A 25,654-nucleotide genomic window follows, 5' to 3' on the forward strand; every position below is an offset into this window, starting at 1 on the left:
CCAGACACACCGAGACGATGTTTCTCCACATTGCTGATTATTTCCTCGGCTGCCGTTATTCGCATCCATTCACTTAATCAGCTTCTGATTTCATGAAATATGCATGGCCTACCAGAAGACGCTCCACGGGAAGCGCCCAGGCTTCCAGGGAACGTTCCTGGATTCGAAGAAGAAATCCAAATTATGAATCGCTTCAAATTGGCTCCCCCCCGTGTTTGACGCTAGAGCGGACCCCCCCCCCCGTCATGGCTCGGAAGATCCAGGCTGAGAGCCTTTGAATTCAAGCAAGGGGAAGCTTTTCCTCGGATGAAATGAGCATCCGTACCGCCTCTCTTTGAGACGATGGAAGCCGGCATTCAGGAAAGCTGAGGAAAACAACGACGCCTGAGGAAGCATCGGCTGCTCCTCCTCTCGGGCCGCAGGGAACAAAACGGGACTTTTAATACCGTCACAAAAGCCTGACCTTCATATCGACCCTGAAGAAAAGTCAGTGCTGTTCCGTAAACGTCAGACATGATCCAATGATTTTATAAAATAGACACCAAATTCAGTCGTCTCTGATGAGTTGATGAAACCGTCCGGAGAAAATGCAACGCCGTAAATAACTGTTCACTTTCTCCTCTCGTAATTTAACACTGTAATATTCAAATGAGCAGCGCTTGATCTCTGAAAAGGTCGACCCAATCAACCGTCGAGATTGTCTTATGCAACCCCCCCACAAAGCAGATTTAAAAAGCAGCGACTGAGTAAAACAGGACAGCAGATCCTCTTCCCATATGGGAAGCAGATCCACATGATCCAGCCTGGAGGTCTGTACCTGAGAGGATCCTCCAGGAAGCGATGACATCACGGAGTCGTGTGATGCTGCATGAGGAAACACAACACAAACTACAACTGGACATGAAAACATCCCGTCGTAAACATTCCAAACGTAAACTCGAAACATGTTGACATGACGTATTCGTTGGAGGAGATGGAACCGGCTCTTCAGATGACATCATGGAACGCCAGGAAGCCGCGGCGGAGGCCCTAAATGTGGGATGCCGAAACACGGAACATCTGTTTGTGTTCTCTGTTGTCTCGGCAGGATTAGACAGACGTGACATTTCGCTCTAATGTTTAACAGAAGAGCAATAAAGCTGATCATCCATCAGGCGTTAGCGAGCTAACGACATATTAGCCTCAACGTGCTTCCATGGTCATTTTAAGAAAAGTAAAGCGATTTTTTGTTTCAGTTACGGAAAATATGAAATTTTCTCAGGGTTTGGAGAGACACACATCTGCAAAATTACATCCCTTAAAATCTGATGTCGTCACTGATGAAAAAAAAAAGCCTCATTTTCTAGCCCAGTTTCAGGATTTGCATTAATTTCTTCTGAAATCCAGATTTAGGTGCTAATAAAACGGTTTTGGCGGTGCACACTGACCCGAGTCTGGATTAGATCCGTTCCTTCTAACCTCTGATGATGACGCTGCTTTATTCATGGTGGTGGCCCTAATAAAGCTCAGGCCCTGGAGGTTTTTCCCGATCGGCATCGGTCCGCCTGTCGCCGCGCCTTCACAGGAAGGAGAATTCCAGAACGATTCCGGTTCCTGTTCTGTTTAACGATGTGACGTCAGCGTGCGCTGCTGGAATAAAACATTTGTGTTAGAGTCTTTGTTGATGTCTGCGTGGAACCTAAACGGCATCCTCAGAACCACCTTTTGGCGCGTCCTCGGGGTGCGTTTCCTGTGATCCGGAATGCCGCCGGGAGACGAGGCTGTGGACTGACGGCTTTCACTGGAAGCGCAGCTCCATCTGTCTCAGCAGCTAATCAGCGGTCCCACAACTCCTTGCTCTCTCCTCGGGCTCCCGGCGCTTCCCTTTTCTTAGGGTTCTGGTTGAAAGCGAAGACAGGACGTCCATAGAGGCTTTTCTCCTTATACAGCGCTACGTTGTCTCTCTTCAGTTGGCAAAGCACGGGCCAAAAGCAATTCTTTATTCCAAAACAAAACCCCCTCCGGATGCATCGGAGGGGGTTTTGAAGCGTTCCTTTTCGGATCACATGCTAGACCCACTTGATGTCCTCCTTCAGCGCTGACTTTGATAGCCCTGGTAGACGTTGCTGACCGTCTCTTTGTCCTACGCAATATAACCGATTCTAAATCAAAGGCGCAGATGCTGCTTGTATCGGTCCTGTTCGTCAATCCCTTGTTTTTCCTCGCGTAGGAAGCAAAGAATTGAACGAGCGTCCATTACTTCAGGACCATCAGGGAATCGGATCTGACCAGCAGGTCTGTTGGCTCTATCCTCGGCTCATCCTATAAAATCAAGTCCAAATAATCCCTGGTTGGCATGTGTTCTCGTGTTAATGTGCAATAAATCAGGAGTCACGCTCCAGATCATTTGCAATCCCTGACGTCGTGTAGCTTGAATTCATTACCGAGTTTTATCAATCAGATTCTTCTGTTTTGTTTCGCCAAAATTCCTGAGACCGAAGCTGTGAAACAAGCGGCAGGCGTGTGAAGCTCCAGGCGTCGCCATCTGGACGTCTGATGTCGGTGCCGAATCAGAAAAAAGAAAAACATCGAGTCCAAGAAAAGCTTCTCAAATTTGACTTTTTTCTTTTCTTTTATGCAGAGGCTATGCTAGCGCTTAGCCTCTGCACCCAACACTGCTGTTCTGCTTCTGTCTTGTATTGTTCTATATTTATAATTTACAGGTCTGGAAACGATGGGATGGTTTCTTCCCCCCCCCAAAACTCGATTTCTGCTTCCACTCCGCGTTGAGGATAAGCTAACAGGCCTCTCTTAAATCATCGATGGAAATGGATCGAACGTTCCCCTTCTCTTCTATCACTCCAGACAGAATGTCCGCACATCCCCCTCTTCCCTGAACACCAGTTAGCACTCCGGCCAAAGAAAGTTGGATTCAGCATCCTGTGGTGCTTTATTGTTTTGCTATTTAAACACTACACGCCTCACATTTCAGGATTCCTGATATTGAAAGTCGGAGATCTGAAACATTTTTCACTGCTGTTCGGAGACAAACTCTTGCACCACAAAAGATGTTTTTAAAAGAAACAAACTCGTTTTAAGGAGAACGTTCCCAGAAAGAGGAAGAGCAATTTCTCACAGCAAGGAAAATGATTCTCTGCCGCCCGCCTTGGCACAACGAGCCTGATTGATTACCGTGCGTGTGCTTGCAGGCAGACGGCCACGCATTTGTGGCTGTTGCTGGATTGAAGGATGAAAGCTCAGTCTGGAAGCCTGGGTGGTCCCGCAGCTCCAGAGGCCTCCGCACCCCGACAGCCTCCTCCGGCCTCGGATACGCCTACAGTGCATACATCTTTCTCAAATTCACCTGTGAGACCAAAATGAGGGAAATGCATTACTGGGGCAAAGGAATGTATTTTCCCGTGCGACGTGTCTAATTTGAGTCCTTGTAAAGTAGAGCGCTTACAACTCACCCACCGGTGCCAGTAATCACAGGAAGGGCTCAGGAAATGTTTGGACATCATTTCTTTCATTTGATCCAGACTGCAGCGGGGGAAGAAACCGCCATCCTGCGAGCGGCGGCTCTGCTGCACGTCTGGGATGTGCACAGCAGCTTGCAGACAAACTGTAAAAGCCTTTTGTCCTCCAGAACAAGCGGCCACCGAGCGCCCATTGTGAAGGCCGGAGAACGAGGCCTTTGACACAATGCGGGCGAGTTCAGGAAACTGCTCTGTCTGCTGCAGAGGCGGGTTCACACAATGGCGACCAACGGTCATTCGGTGAGCGGCAGGCGAGGGCCGCGGCGCGGAAAGGACAAACGCTGTGATGACGTAAAGAGGAAGGGGAGGCTCCACTCCGAGTCGTGTTTTTGGTGTCTTATTCTGAAAAACGTTGGTCCTGCCTCAGACGTAATGGGATCTTTTCCAGAGGGAGACTCTAATTAGCATTGCTAACAAATGGGGGTCAGAGCGGTGCTCTGTGGTGCTCGTGCGATGCGAGTGTGAACCATTATCCACCCACTGTTGTGTCCCCGTCGCTTCCTATGCAGCCGAACACTCACACACAGCTCCCCTCCACATAATGAGAACACCTGCTCCATCACTCGTGGGCGGGAGCGTCTCATCGGCGCCCCTGCTGGCGAAGGTTTAGCACTACAACAATAAACTCGCGCACATCTGCAGGGTGGGAAGCCATTGAGAATCCAAACAGCAGGACAGACCAAGTCACGGCATCCAAAGCATCAGCGTGACACACGGAAAGCGGCGCCTCTTCTGCTGATAAATATGAGGAAGAACGGAAAAATGTCCTGGAAAAATGGTGAAATGTCCCGCATGAGACGGGGGAAAAACATCCACATCTGCCTGGCGTTGAGATGGTCGACCTGCGTCGTGAATGCGTTTCCCATTACCTGCATCCCTCAGCTTCCAGATTCAGCATCACTTTTAGCACTGACTTACTGTTAGCATTTTACTGTGTCAGACGTCTGGACTGTTTTTTCTTCTTTATCATATCATTAAACTGGTTTTCTTAAGTTCTAAAATCTGTTTTAATAAATCCACTACGAGCTTCCACAGCGCTTCAGCTGAGTTTATGTTTCTCTTCTTTTTTGGATCCCTGTGAAGCCAATTCATCCAGCTGCTTAATAGGCCTAATCTTCTATTCCTTTTAATGACTTTTAATATTTTTTTCTAAGATTTGATTTGATTTGATTTGGAGCATCATAGCAGCGATCACGATGATAGAACTAACTAAACATGATCAGAGAATAACAGAGGAACCAAGGGCGGCGTCCAAAACCAAGCAATCGGACTGAGACGCTGCCATGAAGGACGGAACAACGATAGTGAAGATGGGAAGGGAGGAACACGCGGACAAAACTCAAGGAGGGGAAATGGGACGCAGGTGACATCAATCAGGGCCGAGCTGACGCCGCAATGGAGGGAAAACACAACAGGAGTCTGTAAGGAGACAGGTGATCAATCAATGGGGTTAGGGTGATCACTATTCCCAGAGAGAAAAGGGAAAATTCTGGAGCGCCACGTGCCGACATTCTGGTTTCCGACTTCCGCTGCCCTCCCTCTCATTTAGCTTTTGTGTTTTCCTGTCATCACACGGAAAGCATCCCATAGTAACCGGCCTTTATCGGCGTACAGGCAGGCTTTTCTTTTACCCGCTAATCACGCTCAGGGTACTTCCATTTGTAAGCTTCGGAAGGAAAATGAGTTTGACGAGGGAATGATGACATCACGGAGATTTCAGAAGCACCGTCCCGAAGCTGAGTTTGGTTATCTGAGTGGAGCTTCATTTTCCTTACTGATTCAGAGAATGTGAATCTTCCAGTTATTATGCTCAGCAGGTCCTGGTTTTGTTTAATCACATCCTGTTCTCATTTCTTTTGCTTGCCACTTCCTGTCTTTCTATTTCCCCCCCCCCCCCCCCCCCGCATTCATTTCACCTGTGACTAATTTGTCTATTTTGTATTTAGTCCTCGTGTTTTCTCTTTTCCATTTGCCTTTCCTCAGCATCCACGATCCTGTCCTTGAACTCAGCCCCGGATCTAAAGGCTTGACGACTCATCAGGATGAACTTTTCTGATAAGGTAGGTAAAGAGAGAACACATGCCTCGGATAAAAAAAAAAAAAAGATCATCCCAGAGACGTGTAGATGGAGGCCGGGTTGACCCTCCATCTCCGTGGCGATGGTCGATGAGTCCTCGGCTAATTTGAGGTTTGATCCCAACCTTCTGATGACCCTTCAGAGCAGGATGCCGGGAAGTTCGGCATGAGCGCCAGAGCCCAAGCAATCAGCTGATTCCCGCCCCTTTCGATCGGGCGCCATGCCGCCATATTAAAGAAAATACCACCTTTGGAAACCACTTGACTTAAAGAAACTGCAATACAAAAACGACTCCAGATTACTGCTCGCCACGGCTGCCATTTATCTCCGAGAGGGCAGGAAAGCTGCTGCTTTAATTCCTGCTGTAAGTGACCAAGCGAGGCCGAGTCACTTTAAATATCCGGCAGCATCGCTCCGACGCTCCGAGCTTCTCTGCAGGCCAGAACCTCCCAGGTCTCCCGGCGTGTTTTCGTCAGACTCCAACCAATGTCCCAGACAAAGGGGGCACTTTCATGCATAATTTGTTCCCAGTTATTTTGCAGCGCCGCCAGGAAAAGCCCTTTAATCTCCGGCACTACACAGTCATTAAAACTTCCCAGACCCACTACCTTTGTTCGAGGACTCCAGGCGTACACAACGCTTCACAAATCAGGCCTCGAGTCAGTACTATCAGCTGTATCTTCAGATCGGATTTCAATACGACTGGTGAGTTCGGCACGTGGAGACCGGAAAACGGCGAGGTATAAACAATGCAGCGACAAGGTTTACGAGTTCTCCCATACAGCCTCGCTTTCAGAAATAAAACCAGTGAGCTCACGTTACGCTGAGCCTGCCAGTGATCTCTAACTCACTTTGAACACCTGAACAATCTCCAGGACAACTGCCTGAGCAAATTTCCATCTTTATTAAATCACGTCCCCATTTAGCCAAGTTTGGCCCCTTTACTCTGACAGCACAGCCGGGAGCCACAGTGTCACGTTGCTCAGAAACGATGTCTTTAATGACGCCGCCGGTAGATTATATTGAAATCTGATGCATTTCCTCTGTTGCGGTAAAAGCAGGGAAGTTTGTTCACGTTTATGGTCTTGGGGTGAGATTTCTCAGCTCTCATAACTAGATCACAATGAGGCTAGAAGGTGAGCAATGAGGATCCGTCCAGGCTAGGCTAGATGCTAGTAGTCACAATGCTAACAAGCTGATGGGTCAGGTTTTAACCAGATTATCTGAGGATAGCATTAACATGCTAACATGTTTTCGGCAGGCTTGCATTTTGATGCTCGGCAGTCGTACCAGGTTTAGCACGCCGCCTGCTGCAGAGGCTGATGGGAAAATATCGCAATCTTTGCACCCGTTTTGGATCGCCTCTGTTTTTTAAATAGGGTGGAGCACATGTAACGAGAGAGGAGACGTAACGTTGCCACCACTATGAAGCTGAGATGATGCAGTTTAGTCAGAAGGTAAAAACGTGCCTGTGCGTCGCTAACTTCGTTGAGAAATCTCCTGCTGGACCGACCAGCCGAAGAGCCAAACTGCTAGTGTGAATGCAAGCAGAGAAAACCCTGATGACTTCATTCGGTTTACTTTTTCTGTTTAGAGGGAAGCTTTAAAAAAAGAACATTACACAACTGTTTTCACCAGCCTACTCGGTGACACGTAAACGGAGCAGAACTGAGCGCCTCCTTAATGTCGCTAAAGACCATAAAACCCTCATTATTACGGTCTTCTCTGAAAGAAACATATTGAGCAGAGGATTCATTTAGTAATTGCTTTTTTTCCCCACACCTGCCTCATTCAGGGCTGCTGATTGTGGACTGTTTACATCCCACTTGGGCCGGTTTGTCAGGGGAGGTGGAAAGTGGAAACATCCCAATCGAAGCACCCAGACAGCGAGCGCTCGACCGACTCGGCATCCAGGAGCCGGGAAAACAGCCGGGGAACCACGTTTAATGAAGCATACTGCAAGGTACATGGCCAGCACGAAATGATGTCTGCCTGTCAGACACCCTGCTGGGATATAAGAACCCAAAATAATAACCAAATTCTTAATAATATCAAGAGTTAATATAAATTCAACCCGTGTCTTTTGTGACAAGCACAATGTTGATCAAATATGCATAAATCAAAACTAGTGCTATTAATGAGCTCATTAGCGTAGCCACCTTGTTATCACGTAGCTATGATCTTGGAGGAATCGAGTGGACGATGCGTTTTTAGCGCCGACGCGTCTCAGGGCGTCTGATGTAGCAATTAGCCGTGACCACATTTTGTTCAACGGGAGTTTGTGATTTTAAAACTGCACCCATTCCCATCAGCTTGGAATTAAAATCAACAAAGTCGCTGAACAGTTGCAGCCTGATGCTAATTGAACATTAGCATTTTGTTTTTCTGTTGTTTTTGCTTGCACATTTAAACCTGACATTAATTCAATTCTGAAATAAACACCACAGCAATAATATGTAATATGTTTCACAAACTACACTCCGATGTATGTTCAGTTAAATTAATTAAAATATGCACACACGAAAGAGCAAAATAGACCTTTTGATTGTTGTGAATTTATTCATCATCATTTGAATGCATTGTCGCGGTTTTTAATGTCAGCACACCCAGAAACACATCGTACAGCTTTCAACAGCTCGTTTTTTTTTTTTTACTTTTCTCGGCCTGCAACTCGAAATGGCTAAAACGCTGGCCGGCGCAGAAAGGAATTTGATGAGCTGGAATCTGGGATGGCATCCAGCATGGCTGACAGCGCCCGCTTTAAGTAAGTTCGATATTCCGAGGCCTAATTAAAGGTGGACCCCGTTAAATCTTCCAGCGGCGTTCAAAAGCAGAGCACCAGATCAAAGCCTGTAGGTAATTGGCACCGACGCTAATATGGGCCGCCTTTCACGGCCTCCTGGATAAGCACCGAAACACTGCTGTTCTAAGACGGGCCCGTTAATCCGGTAAATGGAGCGTCTGTATTAATGTCCCAGCAAGAGAAGACAATGAACGTGAAAACACACAACCCAGGAAATGTTTTTAGATGTGGCGTGTGCGTGCGTGTCTCATTTCAAATCTTAGTTCTGAAAATGTGAAATGATGTTCTTATTTTTTTCAGTTTGTGTCTTTTCTACATTAGACTAAAAAATGAATACATTTCTGTACTGTTGAAGCAATTATCTGCTCCAATTAAATTTGCTTTCCGCCTGCTGTTTTTGTGTTGCGTTCCCTGTTCTTTGTGCTGAGCGTTCTAACATGTATTCAGTGCCGTGGGGTGGATCAGAATACCTATATGCGTTTATCCGTCCATGCCGCTGCAGCTCATTGTCAGAATGCCAGTCGGCATGAGTGGAGAATTTGGGGAAAAAAGTGGTCTATAATTGGATCTCCATCACAAAGTAGGGCACAGAGGTGAAGTTCTAGTGGGTCATGAGTTGATGTGAACCCCCCCCCCCCCCCACAGTGATGAATCAGCAGTCGTGACAAACACGCTGGCTGGAGCTAATAAGAACTTTTCACCAGTCGTAATACGTTTCAGTATGTACCAGTGAGAACTGGAGACATGACAGAAACCGAAAGGAAGCACTCAACGCATCATTAAAGGCGGGGCTAACTACTCACCTTTCTCTTTCACGTCATGCATCCAGCCTCACGTTTGGTAGCAGATTCATGTTTTTATATTCTATAAAAAACGTCAGCCATGTTTGTTTTCATGTTGGGTCCATAGGAAGCTAAAAGTGTCTTCAACCGCTAACCAGAATTATAAATTGTTATTATCCAGCTATCTATACTTTCACTAGTTAACTATCTATCTTTCTAGCTGGAAGTTCTAGCTACCTATTTTCTGATCTTATTTGTGTGCCTGCATTATTTTATGTATGTCATATATCTTGTGTGCTTAAATTACGAGATTCTGATCATGATAATGAGAAAAACAAGAGTTTTATTTTTCAAACATAAATATTAGAATTTTCTAAGACAAAAGAAAGAATGTAAAAAAAGAAACCTCATTTTTCATTGAAGTTCAAACGTCTGTCTGTTTTAGGCAGAAAAATAAAAATCATTCTTTAGCATCTCACACACATTGGTTTTCTGTCTGCATTTTGAAAGCTGTGTTGTGTTTTTTTAGCTGTTGCATTAATCATATTGATCCATTGATTGATTTCTTCTCCTTTTCCAAAACTAATGTTTGCGTGAACCTCATTAGAGCCGTTCTGCGTGTCTGATTCCGAACCAATCAAAAGCAAAGCCGTTCAGACCTGCTCATTAATCACTCTTCAGGTTTTGGACGCCGGTCTATAGACCCCATATCATTGATTTTCAGGAGTTGTAGAATGTTGATGAACTTTCTTTCACATCACACAGCTTAAAAGTGCTAACAGTTACGTTTAGTGCTTTAGATTCGTTCACACACAAAAGGCGAGTACCTACAGGAGAACACGTGACCTTGAGAAGGTTAAAGCTCACCGTCAGAAGCTATTTGATGGTTACGGATCTCATATATCTCACATCGTTACCTCGGGCCAAGAGTGAACGGAACTGTTAATGTAGCTTTCTCTCATGGCGTCATTACATTTCCTAGAATATAAGAACATCTCTCAAAAACACTGCTGCAAATATTAAACATAAAACCCATCAACCAAACAAACAAAAAAAGTCTTTAGCACATGTCAAAGTTTAGAAAAGCAGTGATGTCTTTGAGTGATTTTTCCCTTTTAGTTTCAAAAAAGAACCTCAGCTCTTGTTATTTTAGTTTCAAGTGCCCCTCTGACATACAGTCCAACACTCCGGGGCCTTTTAAATGTCAGTTAGTAGACGACACTCCTGTGAGTCTCAACTCGGGGATTATTGCGAATTAAACCGCGGTGAGTTTTGATCCTGCAGATCCAGAGCTGCACATCATACTGGTTACCAGTGACGACGACCCCTCCCCTTCCAGAGCCTCTGCTCCAATCAGGCCCTGCCGGTGCAGGTTGAGGATGGAGTCGGCGATGATCCGGGCCGTTTTCTTCTGGTACCCGCCGGACGTCACCATGAGTATCGGGACGCCCTGTCGCCTGGCAGCCCTGAACACAATCTCATCTCTTTTTACAATTCCCTGGTAGAGAAAGACGAAAGAAAAGCTGGCCTGTCAGTCTATCAACGGCTGCAGATAGTATTAACAATTCCTCTGAATTTGTCAGGCTGCCAGCTGACAAATATCTACATTCCCCTCCATCCCCTGAGAAACGAGAAGCAGCACAAACGTTCCCGTATCTCACGACTTCACTGAGTCCCTGAAGTCGCTGAAGGCGACAAATACGGGAGGAATGAAGAACACCCACATCCTCGTTCGTATCAGGATTGAGTGTGGAAACAAACAAAAAAACAAGAACCTCATCCGTCCTGCAGCCATTTGTTTCCGATTCCAAACATGTTCAAACTGATTTCATTATTAAAGCTGCTGGAATCGGCAAGTCAACCAACTTGAGTCCAGAATTGGCCGTGCTAGAAACAAACCTACCGTCAGACCCAATCACTAATTGATCTTTTTTATTCTTGGAGGCTTGGAGTTTAGCTGTAGGAGGACTCCTGTGTAAGAGGGCCCCCTCCTTCATTTTACTTTATAAAGCGCCCGTTAAACACTCCATAAATGTAAAAATTCTGCAGCACCTGCGGTGATATGGAGAGTCCTCCGAGGGGGTCCCCGTCCAAGATGTCCGTCCCCGCGTTGTAGACTATGACGTCAGGTCGGTACTCATTCAGCGCTCCTTCAGAGTGGACCTCCACCTTCCGAAGGTACTCCGAGTCTTCGGTGCCCCACTCCAGCTCCACCTTCCTCTTTATGGCTCCTGGAGATGCAGAGTTGCAGACGCCTGGGCATGAGATGCTCTTCATTGAATGGATTTTTACCTCGTTCAACACAAAACGAGGTAAACAGTTTCCACTGACTTCTACCCTGAATATCATCTAGATCAGACCCAGAAGGTTCTCAAACTGGACTTTCTGGGTCCTCTGGATCAGCGGTTTGTCTGGAGGAGGAAGGATGAAGCTGACCCCCTCCCTACATGAAACATGATGCTCTGGAGCTGCTTTGCTTCCTGGTCCACTGGAAACCTGCAGCCGGAAGCGGGCCAGATGGATTCCATCAAGAATCAGGAAATCCTGGAATAAAACATCTTCATTTGTGGGGAAGATGAAGATCGGACATCTTTGGACGATCCAAAAAGAAGACAATCCCAATCCAAACCTCAGAGTCCACGAAGTCCTGGTTCCAGAAGAAGTCCTGGATCACAGTAGAGGCACCTGACTGCAACCCAGCCAAAACCTCTGTTGAGATCCGAAGAAGGCGGTACAGAGGTGAACCAGGAATATTCCCGAACTACAGGGATCCATAAGGAATAGGCCAAGATTGGCTGGTGTCTGGATCATGCCTGCAGCTAAAGGGTCTCTAGGGAGAACTGGAGATGCTGGTCATTAAGGGTTGGATCCTTCGAGACTGTAAAAGTTAGTAAAAATAAACTTCTGTGTTATACGGCTGGACAAGAACCAACCAATGTAACGTTGAGCAGAAACCGCTCTGCATGAAGGCAAATAACGGACGCAAAAAATTAATTCAGTATTCTTGAGTGAATTGTTCATTTCCAATAACTAAACCTGACGATAAAAGGGTTAATTAAGAGGCTTTCATGTTCTAAATTCAAACCAGGGGAAGCTGCAGCTGCAGGAAGGACCAGGCGTCAGAAATACGCCTTCTTAAGTCGCTTCCTGCAGGTTTTCAAGACTTAAAAAGAATCAAGTGTCCAAGAAGTTGCTTAAATTCAGAGGGAAGTAAATGTGTCTTGGAGGAAAAATATGAAGCAGAACGGGTCCGTTATCTTAAACAAGCCAGAACGTAGGTTTGTTTGACTTCCTCCGGGGGACAGCGAACGATAAAACGTCTTCAATTCAATTAATGGTAGGAAATAAAGACGACCGGGGAGAATTCTACAGGCAGAGCCGTCGCAGGACAACCGGGGTTAAATGCCGTCGGATCGGCGTTCATTTTCCAACAGATGTATTTGTGTAAAGGTCACAATTAGAGCGCGAGTGTGTGATGGATTTCCTGCTGAGTGCTAATGGAGCGGGCGGGAACGCACAGGGAAAACATGGCATCGTTAAAACAGCATTGAGTGACAGTTGGGGGCCGGAACGGAAGCCCCCCCTGCGCTACATCGACATCCGACCGGAAACACGGAGCAACAAAAGTGCGTTCACTCACTTTTGGCGTGTCCGTCCCCGGGATAGATGTGGCGGTTGTACATATCCATGATGAAGACGCGCTCGTCGTCCAGGAAGTCACGTTCATGTCCGTTTCCCTGCGGCGAAACAAAAGTCACTTTAGGAGTGATTTTCTTTCCGTTTTTTATTTTAGTCTCGTCAAGGACAAACTGTTCTCTTGTCTTTCTAAAGTCAGGGCTGTATTTTAAATGCCGTCTTTGACCTGCTAGCATGTTGGGATATTAGCATGTCTTGTAAGAACCGCTTTACATGGGACTCAAGAACTTTTTTAAAAATGCGTTTGAGCCAAAGATACCGGCAATGTAAAAATGCCCTTGAGCATGGCGGCGCCCTCTCCGCGTGCTACGGGGCCCATATACACGTGCGATGGTTTCGAGGGGCCCCTTGTAGTAGTGTGTGAAGGAATTTCGCTGCAGTGTGTTTGTAGTGGTCAACGTTTCAATAATAAGCTTTCTTCTTCTAATCAGTGTGACGAAATAGAAACGTGGGCTTCCGTCGGACACAATCCGCTCCGACGCTGAAGAAGGAAGCTCATTAGCATCCTCATGCTCCCGTTAGCCCAGCTTCCAGCCCTGATTTACACGGATTCCAGTTCTGTCCTGCGTACCAGCTTAAACTGGAGTCAGCTAGCCCAATGTGGCTAACATTCATGCTCACTGGACTCATTCAACCTTTAACTGAAAGCTCTGCTGCGCTTCGGAACGGCGGCTCCAGACCATACATCTGCCGGCGGAGCGCCTGCCGCCTTCGGTCTTATTAATCTCGTCCTCTCCCACACAGACCATACAATAAAAGATGGCTGCTCCGGCACCATTTGTTAGTGTCAGCCGCGAGCTTCAAACGGGCCTTTCCTCCGTTCTTTAGAGCACCATCTATCAATATTTAACGAAACACGACCCAGAGGTCAAGAGGAGGAGATAAACCCCAAAATAGAATTTATTTCTTTAGAGAATGAATGTTGTTTTGAGCACATCTGGGATCGTGGCGAGGAGCGACCCTGGACCGATGTAACGGTGCAGCACGAGATGCACGGGACGATAGGTGATAGTTTGAGTTAAGAAGCTGCGTTTTCCTCGTGCCCGCGCCTCGAAGGGCCCGCCATTCGCCGTTGTCCTGCTCCGTCCTCTCGGCGAGGAGAGGCGTGGCAGAACGCGAGACGATGCCAGTCCGGCGGCACACAAAGCCACGTTGCCACCGAGGATGCGTTTGTCTCTCGGAGCAGCGAGCCTCATCAGCACATTTTCCAAGTGTCGACGCTGCAGAACTTCTTCGACATGAAATTTAAAGCTGCAACGCATCCAGAGGACGCGGCGCGTTTCAAAGCTGCAGGCGACTCCACTTTGAAACCAACATTATCTCACACCGATTCTTGATTTTTGCCTCTTTAATGTTTTTTCCTCTGCGCTGGAGAGAAGCCACACAAGCCGGTATTGCTCTGATTGAGGTTGGAGAACAATCCGCCCTCGGCCAATGCGCTGGAATCTTTTTGAACTCGATCAAAATGAGCCCTTGATTTGATTTGATTCATTTCCCATTCGTGTGCTTTCTCTTGTTACTCTCATTTCTCGTGCTCCTCCGGCGGCTCGGTTAGCCATATCAAAGTGATTTTCATCTCGCACCCAAACTAAAGTCTGTTTCTCAACTTTTCGGATTTTCATTTGAGTCAGTCTCATTAATATTGAATACATATTTAAACCACTGTGCCGTCAGGACGCCGCCTGTTTGGCGTGTTCCTCCTGTCAGAAGGAGAGCGGGCAAACTGCCGCTCATCCGACGCATGATGAATGCGTCGGCCTCCTGAAACGCTCCTTTGGGCGCCATCGCACCTTTCTGAGGATTTGCCTTCACAGCAGGGCGCCTGTCGGGCTTGTTTAAAGAGCGTACATAAAACGCATCATTGCTGTTGTGCTGTTAGCGCCGTGAATAAACAACACAGCTGCTCAGGCCATAATCCTAATTTATGCCAGGAAGCAGCGCAGTGAACGCCACGTTAACCGGGTGGTAATTAGGATTTCACTGCGTGAGCACAATATTTCTATCTGCCTAATTACCTGCTGAGAGGGGCGCTATCTGCACGCTCTCACGTCGTTCTTCGTGAATTATTGACTGACTGTATTGATTCTGTATTGATTCCATGCTGGTGTCAACAGACGAAGGAGCATCGTCGCCTATCAGCCGCAGCACGAAGGGTTAAAGGCCTGTAATATAAACACGGACCGTCAGACGGCGTCGGATCAAACTTTACGAACTGAACACACACTTCTGTCCCGCTGAAGGTCACTGTGACATTTCTTTTTCTTTTTAATTCAGATGGAATCAAAAGATCAAAAGATTTCTTTCGGCTGTCAGTTTTGCAAAGAAATGAGAAATTCTTCTAATTTAAACTTTTCTTCAAAATAAGAATGAAAGGTTGTGTTGCAGAATAAAACCTAAATCCGTGCAATCCTCAGTTTCTTTTACTCGTTTACGTCCATTTGTTTTTAAATCTTCTAATGATTCTTTTGCTCTGCAGCTCCACTGTGGTTCTGTTAAAAGTAAAAGTTGCATTGATTGTTTTCAGAACCTTTTAGTTTAATTCCGTGTTCAACTAAAACCTACAAACAGCCGACATTGAAGCACGAAACCCAGACGACGCTCAAGAGGGCCACTTTACAGCGGCGGCCATGTTGGATGTGGCGCTACGGCCGATGCCGTCATGACCGTCGACATCGACACAGACGGAGGTAAAGGTATCGGCTCACCTGATGAGCATCCAGGTCGATGATGGTCGCCCTGGAGATGCCTTCCACCCTCTCAAACAGGAACTGAGGGATGAAAGGGATGTGTGTGTTATCGCTGATGATGCATTCAAGCGAGATTCAAGGCTTGTGTGGCGTGTTTTTCCTATTCCGCTGCCCCTCTTCACGCTCTTTGAGGGGCAACTCGAGCATCAAGGGGTGAAAAGGAGGACGTGGGGTGATAGCCGGAGTCTTACCTTGATAGCCAGAGTGATATCGGCGTAAGCACAGAAGCCCCCTCCCCTGTCGCTGGAGCAGTGGTGGAAGCCTCCTCCTGGGATACAGAATGGACAAGCTGAGCGGGTCACTGCACATCTGAGGAAGTCTATTATTCTAAACGCTCATAACTGCCGTCATTGAGTTTGTTGCGGCGCATGAAAATTGCTGCCGCTCCCCCTGCGGGAACACAGTGGGGGTATTTGACACCAAAAGTGGACCGTTCGATCGCTCCTAGAACGTCTGCAATGGGCCAGGCTGGAGAAAGACGCAACCGATTCATTCAGGTTAAGAGTTACGGTCCACCCCCCCCCGTCCCCCCTGCGTGCTCATGTTCATTAAGCTATAGCGTAGGGCGGAAAGGCGACGGCTGAAAGGCCATTATCATTTATTGCTTGCCTTCCAAAAAACAGTCCTTTTCTCAAGTCTGCGTCCTCATATTGTTGAGACGCACGTTACGCGGCTGTCAGATAGCCTTTATATCTTTATTCAAGTCCCCCGATGCATCCAAAAGAGCGCGAGAAGTCAACAGCAGGTATTTAAGAGCTTAGCGTCTTTCCTGTTCCTCGCTTGGTAAATCCCGGGATGACCCCGGACCGTCAGGAAGATCTTCCTTTTCAACCCCACCGATGGCCGTCAGTCAGGAAAAACTCCCCGACAGATCACGACAGCATGAAAGAGCGTTTAACGACCGCCATGATTTCTGTCATGTGATGATCAGATTAAGAAATTAGTTTAAAGGGAGGAGGGGCCTGATCGCTTGACAGAAAGAAGATTCCGACAGAAAGAAGATTCCGATTTCTCTTTCTTTCTTTCTGTGCCGTTCGGAAGCAGAAAGTTGAGACGGTCATTTTTTTACATATTGAACAGTCGTTGGGTTGCTCGGTTACTGCTGGTAAATCCAATCAGATCACAGCTCCGTGAAACGGATTAGAGGAGTATCTGAAAGTAATAATGATCTTTATTTAACAGCAGAGATGATGGCGCTGTGTTTGCACATTGACACACGGCAGCGTTCCTGAGAAAAATCACAAGGCACGTCAAATTAACTTCCCGTCTCCAACGCCGGGGCGGAGCGCTTGGCTCGGACAACAGGCTCGTCCTTCAACCGTCTGGGAACTGTCCAAACTGTCCAACTCGCATCAAACTGACGGCTCATGTTTCAGCCGCTTCTCATTAGTATGAAAAAAACATATCTACAGCAGCGTTGGTCAGTTCCTGAAACTCACCGATATTTATGGCCCATCCTCGGTCAACAGCCAGTTTTCCTGCCTGCGGACGACAAAATGACAAAACTTGTAAAATAATAATAAAACCATTCTCAAGCATCGATTAATAAACTGGCTCAAATTCAGATCTGATGTTTGCACACTGACCTTTGACCTCTAAACCCTAAACAGTGTTGGATAATCAGACGGGTATAGGCTATCCAGTGGAATCCCATTAGCTCTGGAGCTCAATATGGAACCTCAATCTGCTGACTCTAAAATAAGAAGACGAGATCATCGATATCACGACCGTATCCGAGTGTTTAGCTGCAGTCAGAAAAACAAGGCTGCCCCCCCCCCCCCCTGCGTGTTGTTTTCCCCACACAGGTATAGAAATTTAATTTCATGGATTTAAAGACCTTTAAGACCTCGTGAAAATGACACCCATATAATAAACCAGGTGATGAACCGAGGTTCGTATGTCCTCAGTGGAAACACGCAGCGACCCGTTTGTTGTTGTTGTTGTTTTTACAGTCCTCAACAGGCAGGACAGACCTGTGATATTTAAACTTCACACTCGGACCAAGAGCAAAATATCTTCTCCAACATCCCGAACCGTTAAATAAGAATGTGTTTGCTGCATTCGGAGTCCACCCTGTTGAACGACACTGAGCGTGGATCCCACAGGGAGTCGTGGTGCCGCCCTGCCTCGCGCCACGTTTATTCCCTAATAGCTCATTTCCTATGAGATACGACGCCGATAGCGTTTGTCTTGCATGTTGATCGTCCTCAATCCCGATGTGCATGGCTTTGCATGGAGAACAGGTCATTTAGAACTGGCTGCTCCACTGAATCGTTCTCTCAAGGAACCGCTGTGGGCTGATCCAGAAACTCTTCGCAGACGAATGACGTTCTCAGCAACGTAGCTACAAAACCTTCAAACCACAGAGTTGTAATCTGGCCTAAAATGAATCGTTAGTGGATGTTATTAAGAAGATGGCCAGAACATCTTGCATGGAGAACTAAAAATGTAAATGTAAACGTAAAGAAATCCTAATAGGAGCAGGGCGAACTACTTAGTGTCCAGTAAGTAGTTTTGCTAGACGGGTTCCAAATGAAAACTCATTTCAGGCTCAGACATCCAGAATATATTCCTGCTGTGCCTGACGAGTAAAGACAGGAGCCGAGGAGATTGTGTGTCGCTGCCAATATGTTGCTCTGATAGAGGAGTAATAGCACACATCAAAGTGCACGCACTCACTCTGGCCATGACAACACTGCATGGTGAAATCCAGCATGACAGCAGCAACATATCTGACTTCAGCCCCGTGATTGCATCTGCACGACGATCAGAACCAGAATGCATCTCTCGGCATGAAATAAGGTGAAGATGTGACAACATCAGCTTCATGTAACAAGCCGTTAACAGCAACGATTCTGACCAGCAGCTGCATTTACGTTCGAGTTTAAAGCCATCAGGGCTCAGTACTCGGCCCACTTCTGTTATCGCACCTCTGGGAGATCATGTAGAATTTGTGAGAAGTAGTCACTGAAATCTCTCTCCCGACTCCAAACCTGCGACGTGAATCCGTAATTGAATCACATATTAGCCGGCGTCAGAAGAAGTCTTACGGCTTTCTTTCTGGTCAACATAACTGGTTGTGAAGAACGCAATAAAAGCAGATATTACATTTTCTCCTTGAAACAGAATGACAACAGAAGTCATTACCCGAACCTTCAATCGCAGGCGGTTAGCTTCACTCCTGTCGACAAGGACAAAACATTAAGCTGTGAAAAAAGCTTCTCACCAACTCTGAAACGGCAACTCTGTTTCCATTGCGTCACTATCGATCACAAAGACAGAGGGCGCTGTCCAGTGTCGGAGGGTCAATGAAGCAATTGTCTCGATTTGGACCAATTAAAGGACAAAATAAGGCCAGAATTCTGCTTCTCTCTAGGTTTATCTCATTAAACATTTGCTCACGCCACAGGTGAGATTTTATTACACAGAAAACATTAAAAATCTGCACCGCCCTTAACCGTGAAGACGGAGGAAACGAGGTTCTGAGACTCCTACCATAATTGTCCCTCCGGTCTGCGTCCTCAGAGGCCTCAACACCTTCCGCTGCACCAGGAAATTAGGCAGAAATATGAGCGGTGGGATTTCTGTGATTGACGCCACCACCATGGACCACTAGAGAGAGAGAAATAACAAGCCCAGGTGTCACATGGGGGGGAGGCAAACAGTGCATCATGGTTCAGCACCTTCTTATTGGGGGCTTGAAGGTAAAGGTCTCGGAGCGCCGACTAAAGGAAGATGTAATAATAAAGCTGCTGGTAGGCTTGAGCTTGAGCTGCAGCTCTCGCATTAAACCCTGACAGCACAGAATAATAGGAATTCAAAGCACACGGCTGCCGGACGCCACTTGAGCGCGCCGACATGCAGCCGTGTGTATGCGGCATGAATACCGCAGCTTTAAATGCGACAGAACTTCTGCTGTCTGCTTTATTTATCTGCCAGCCGGCGCTTATTTACGAGAGATCGACAATCGCATTTCAACATTTCCACATTATCATGTCCACAAACAACCGACATGCAGCCGGCAAATCCGTCTTCAGAAGGAAACGAAAGCATCCGACGGATTACAAGTGTAAAAACTCTCATCGATTCTAATGGCTCAGAAAAAGGCGCCGTAATTGTGACATCGCTCATTTGAATGAGGGCTAATTCCTCTACGGAATAATCGAGTTTGACCTGCTTGTTTTGCAAATAAAACGTAGCGCAAACGCGGAACGTGAAGACCTGCGGAGACGACGGTAAAGTCTGGTGAAAGAGAACATTCACACGAACCTTTAATCTGCTGAGGTAGCGTTTGGTGTGGACCACCAGCAGATCCTCTTCCGTCGCTTCCCGGGCTTCCACGATGTTCCCGTCAGTGACGAGCTTCTCCTCTGAGACAAAGGCACGGAGGGATCAGGGTCATCGGAAGCCGAGCAGACTGAAACTATACCGACATCCTGGTATTCTGGTATCAGTGCAGCTTTAAGGCGATGCTTGTGGATGGTTTCCCTGACTTACTGATAATAATCAATCAATACCGCCGTGAGAATCTGTCTGATCAGGTTGTTCCTGACTTTAGCTGTTCTACTGCAGGAACACAGAACGAGTGTTACTCTACTGTAAAATCAGGGGCTCATTAAAATCCATTGCAGCAACAAAGTCCTTTTTACAATTTTCTAAATACAGGGCGAGTAACTCTGCACCCCCCCCCCCTGCAGGGGCTTCGTTCTTTGTTTGCACTCTTTAGCTTCTGAAAGTCTTGTCCATTCATTAAGCTGTGTACAGCACTTTCCACAGCGCAGCTTCACAGCACGCTCGCTGGCTCGCCGGCCTCGTCTGTGGAACCTGCACAGAATCCCACAGGGAGTCTGTCCTCTAACTCAGCAGTCCCCAACCACCGAGCCGCGGCCCGGTACCGGTCCGTGAGGCATTTGTTACCGGGCCGCACAGTAAGAATAACTAACGTTTTCAATTTCTGTTGTATCGATTATTAGCGTCTAAAAGGTGTTTTATTTTGAAAAACGACCGGATTTTCTCCAACGTAACAATCGCCTGTGAATTTTCATGCTTTACGTGATACGTTACTAAAAACAGACGTGAACTAGTGAAGATTAATAAAAAACAAACGTCTTTGGAGAGCTTCTTTGCTAATGGGAAAGCCCAACTGAGGAGGCTTCTTTTTAACAGACAAACCAGGAGTCAGACATAAAACACGGTTTATCTCCAGCTGATTAGCTTTGTTAACGAGTCAATAAAGGGGTCAAAGCTGATTTGGCACAGATAGACCAAGAACCCTGAAGTAAAAGACAAGAATGTGGAATTTATGAAACAAAAAAACGTGAACATGAAGGACAGCAATTATTGCGACCACAACTAATGGTCAGTAGATATTGTGTAATACTTGTTTAATAGTTATTGCAAGTGCATAATATAAAGTTTATTGGTAAAATCATATTCATATTTTTTTTATTTAATTCCCCCCCCCCCCCCGCCATGAAACCGGTCTGTGGCGGGGAAAAGGTTGGGGACCGCTGCTCTAATTGTCTGTGCGCCATTGCTCTGCCTTTCCCTTCTCCACCTCTCCACTGCTCTGAGCGCCTCCACTCCCCACATGCCGCTCGCTGTGCCCTGCGCTTTACCTCTCAGGAAGCCAACGACTTTCCCCCACTTCCCCGCATCAAACGGATGCAGCTTCTCAAGGCCCATGAAGGTGATGTTGTATTCCGGGTGGAACACGATGGGCAAACACGTCCGAGGGACGCCGGCGTACAGCTCCGTCTGGTGAGAGCTGAGAGAGAGAGAGAAGATGATTCAACTCGCCACCGCTGCCTTGCATTTCCATGAGGTGATTTCCCCCCAGCGGGGTGATGAGTGCCGTGGGGGGCTGTCATGCTCGTGCTGCTCACCTTTTCTCGCCTTCGTTATCTTCTTTGTGAGACATGTTGTTCAGGCATCGCTTCTTTCAATCTGAAGACGAGGGCAGAGATTATCCACAGACAGCTTGTAAATATTTACGGCGGCACTCAACGGATCATAAATGATTGTTGCGATGTGGATGACGCAATGAAACCCAGGTGTGCACCGATTCCCTGCGGGACACCGGGACTTGGAAGGGTACAGCTATTAGCATTCCTTGTCTGTAACCTGCTGCTCCATTAATGCAGGTGTGGCGTCCATTTTATTATTCATCCATTCACAGTGTGTTTAGCTGGATGCTCGTTATCTTTGGGCCCACTTTCTATATTTCATAACTGGGACATACCAAGTTATTTTTACATTATGTCCTTTATTGTGTTTCTGTTATTAAGGTCTTTCCAGCAGCCTTACGTCTTAAACAGCCATTTACCAAATTATTTCATCATAATATACGGCTTGCAGATTTAGTAACTTCTTTTAAAACACTTCTGAAAACTTATTCATATAGACTGGCTTTTAATTGATGGTGTCCTCTATTTTAAATACTTTTCATTTATTTTTTTATTTTTTTTAACATTGTTTTATTATTTTATGGTTCTTGCTTTTAAACTGGGTACCTCGTCTCAGTGTCCCTTGACGCCACTGTTGCTTTTAAAAATCTGTTTTGCACTGTTTTGGTTATTGATTATGTATTTTTTGTTTGTATGGTTCTTGGTTTTTTTGTTTTTTTGTCTGTAAAAGCGCTTTGTGAATTTTATTTCTAGAAAAGTGCTATATAAATAAAGCATATTATTATTATTATTTAAAAACAAGATTTAAACGGTAATTACATTGGATGTGTAAGCGTGAATGAATGACGTCACATAATTTATGTTGGATTTATGTGAAAGAATTCGGGATGAAACGATCCAGAGCTGGTGTTTACATTCTGGGCGCATGCGCAGTGCCGTGACTTTATTTATTTCCGACGCAACAACATACGGAAGTGATTCCGCGGAGTGTGTTGGCCTCAAATGTTTGAACGCGGCTCGGGGTTAGCATGAAATAAACACAACGATCCTATTCCCACTGCGTTATGGAAAAAGATTGGGAATGTTTTTGTCAGACGCAAACAGCCGATTTGACTCACCTGCTACTCCACGCGGAATATAACGCGGACAAGCTCGTGGGAATTCAGTCACGGGATATCGCCAGCGTTTGTCCTCACCGACAGGGAATGGCGATGTGACTTGTTATTAGCTAGCTAGCTAGTATCCATTCCCTCCTCCTCCACCGCTACGTAGAGTGCGTAACCCTACGTATGATGCGTGTGTTTACGTAGAATTACGTGCAAGTGCCCTTCCTTCGTTGCGCTGTAGACGCACGTGAATATATTTATTTATTTATTTGAGCATCAAACATTAGGCATAAACTCAAAATGAACACAAAAAAAATAAAAAATAAAATAAACAAACACATTTTCAGAAACATGTTTAGGATGCTCAAAAGGAGTAGGATGAAGTGTGAACTTATACTGACATCCTGATATAAAATTACATTCCATGTGAAATGTAGTGGAATACAAGTAAAAAATAAATAAACAAAAGTACATTACTAAAATGTTCTAGTAAGACAATTACTTCCGTGTTGGAGCCAAAGTCTGTGTCCTGTATATTAGTATATTTTTAGAGCAATGAAAGAAATGTAATTAAAGGTTTATTGAGGCCTAATCGTGTTTAGAATTCGGTGTGTAATTTAATTGTGGCTTCAGTTCACCTTCTGACATTTTATTTGTAGAGCAGCAAAAATATCTTCGATGGTTTTATTCTTGGTGTTAATTTACGCTTTAATATTCAAAGTTATCCAGCACTGTGTGGCATTTTGATCACAGTGTGCTGGAAGGTAAAAGAAAAGACTCAAGCATTTTAGTGTAAACAAGTTAATCACTTTAATTTGCTTTTTTAAATTAGTTTTAAACATTGCAAAGTACAGAACAGCAATCAAGGGCTAAATGTGTTAAGTAACAAACAGTTGCTTATTTAAATAATAAAGCTAGTTAAAAAGAAGTACTAAATTAAATTAGAGGGACCCGGACCAAGATAATGACAATAGTTTAAGATTAAAATATGACGATGGCTAATTATTTACAAAACTGCCCTGATGTGTGACAAATAAGTTTCGAATACTTACCAATAACTTTTCTCACAGACATAAGAGCTACTAATCTGTATTTAATATAGCATTTTCCTTCACACGTAAGTTTTTTTTTTTACTATTATTATTTCAGCAGCACTTTTGCAAGCTGCGGAACCAGTTTGACCAGTTGGATCGACACAGCGTTGTCTGCAAAGAGAGAATGTGAAGCAAAGAATCATCGGGGGGGAAGAGGAGCAAGCTTTTACACTTGGCTCAGAGGCACGCTGAACGTTTCCTGGGATCAATAAAGTTTCATCTCATTTGTTTCAGAAGGAGCAATACGGTGAATTTGCCATAATAGCTTTCCTGAGTGCTCCTTTTCACAGAGCAGATTGAATTCACACGCCACAGTTTTCACCACAGAGGAGCAAGACGTTACCTGTAATCCTATAATCAAACTGTAATCCGGTTTATTGGCCCCCGACGGGCCCGATGGCTACGAATAGCACCAAATGTTCATGTCTGAAAGGCGATGTAGACCAACTTGCTCTTTTGTGGGATCAGAGTACAGGGGGTTCGCCTCCGCTCCCCTCGGATGCCCGCCCGTGATCTTGTTGATTATTCCCTGCACTAACCCCTCCAGAGCGGGAACATCCAAGGAGACCCTGACCCAGCTTTTACGGGGCAGGGCCCCTCCTTAGTTCACGCCGTCTCTCTTTTGCTGCTGAGATATTCCTGATGACTTATTTGCAGCCTGGTTTAGACGCACCGCTGTGACTCCAGCAGTGCTGTACAGTAGTGCTACATGCTAATATGTGAGACACTCGTAATTATTTCTCCTGGTTTGCCTGTAATTACATTTTTCTACCTCCGGTAGATGTGATTGGCGTGAATTGGACGCTCTTCCAGGGGCAATAAACGCCTCTGTAACAAGAAGCGAGCATCTGTTTCCACAGCGACTGTCAAACGTTTGACACCGCCGATATGAGCGAGAGTAAATGAGAAAAGAGCCCTGCTGCTGAATGAGACTCGGATGCCGGTATGAGCGGACTGAAACATCTAAAGTAACACTTGACGAATCCTGATTTACTGCACTTATTTTTTTGCGGCGGGGCTGCGATAAACCCGTAGGGAACAAAATCACTCCTGGTTGTTGTGTTGTGGGACGAGCCCGCCGCTTTCAGACGTCTTCGGAGAGATATCTGGAGAAGCAAACATGATGCGTTCCATCTGCACCGCCAAAGCCAGAAGGAGCAATTATCTCAGGCAGGGACCGGCTATTTCCTGAACGCTCGATCAAAGGAAGATTTCTGGTACCGGCAATCAAAAAAACAAGAAAGACGCTTTAAGCTTCAGACAAGATGATCTACATTATTCAAAGGAGATGGATCGCTTTCCAACGAGATGCGGGTGTTTAAATCACCTTAAAGCGCTCCAGATGTTTATCCCATCCGGATGCTGCTGCCTCGATTGGCACCGAACACCAGAGAGATTAGATCTGCTACCTCACAGCAAGACGGTGCTGGGTTTGAAGCCCGACATGGATCCGATCCCGATTCCAACGACCTGCCCTCCCAACACGTGCTCGGTAGTCTTGCCCTTCAGAGAATGTGTGCTGTTTCCCCCCCCATTCTTTGGTTCTGTCTTTATAAATGAGGTCCGGTTTGTCAGGAGTCGAGACCGGAAGCAGCAACAGGTTTCTAGAGAACTAGAATACGTCCATGTCTTCAAGGGGAGCCTGAATCTGATCCAACTTCCATCAGAAAAGGTCCGCTGCCAAACTGCTGCGTTATTGGATTCATTTGAAATGTGTGATAATTATCTCAACATTAATGTCACAGATTTCAACCACTGCAGAATCTGCTTGGCCCGATGCAAACATCAAACCGACACCTGAGCCAGGCGCCGATCTCATGAAACTGCCTCTGCGGTCGTTTGGCTTGCCATCCGTCCAACCTTCTGTTGTGGCTCCGTCGGATGCCAAACCCCAACCTCATGCACATGCAGTATCCGGATCACCAGCG

General features: G+C 46.1%; 1 protein-coding gene across 2 annotated transcripts; it reads right to left on the reverse strand.

Annotated features, from left to right (window-relative positions):
• Nucleotides 1–9,494: 9,494 nt before the first annotated feature.
• Nucleotides 9,495–22,778, reverse strand: hdac11 (histone deacetylase 11). Of its 2 annotated transcripts, none has more exons than XM_068742545.1 (11): nucleotides 22,645–22,778; nucleotides 21,506–21,566; nucleotides 21,239–21,387; nucleotides 19,890–19,990; nucleotides 19,116–19,232; nucleotides 17,060–17,102; nucleotides 15,812–15,888; nucleotides 15,579–15,641; nucleotides 12,818–12,914; nucleotides 11,230–11,408; nucleotides 9,495–10,675 (listed from the first exon to the last, which is right to left on the reverse strand). In XM_068742545.1, exons 2-11 carry the CDS (start codon nucleotides 21,538–21,540, stop codon nucleotides 10,433–10,435), a joined length of 1,104 nt encoding a protein of 367 aa, XP_068598646.1. In that variant the 5' UTR covers nucleotides 21,541–21,566; nucleotides 22,645–22,778; the 3' UTR covers nucleotides 9,495–10,432. The 2 variants fall into 2 exon arrangements, with proteins under 2 accessions (XP_068598646.1, XP_068598645.1); XM_068742544.1 differs by having other exon boundaries at nucleotides 11,230–11,432.
• Nucleotides 22,779–25,654: the final 2,876 nt, after the last annotated feature.

This window comes from Brachionichthys hirsutus, chromosome 8 (genome assembly GCF_040956055.1).
Source record: "Brachionichthys hirsutus isolate HB-005 chromosome 8, CSIRO-AGI_Bhir_v1, whole genome shotgun sequence".
In the NCBI taxonomy this organism is placed as follows: domain Eukaryota; kingdom Metazoa; phylum Chordata; class Actinopteri; order Lophiiformes; family Brachionichthyidae; genus Brachionichthys; species Brachionichthys hirsutus.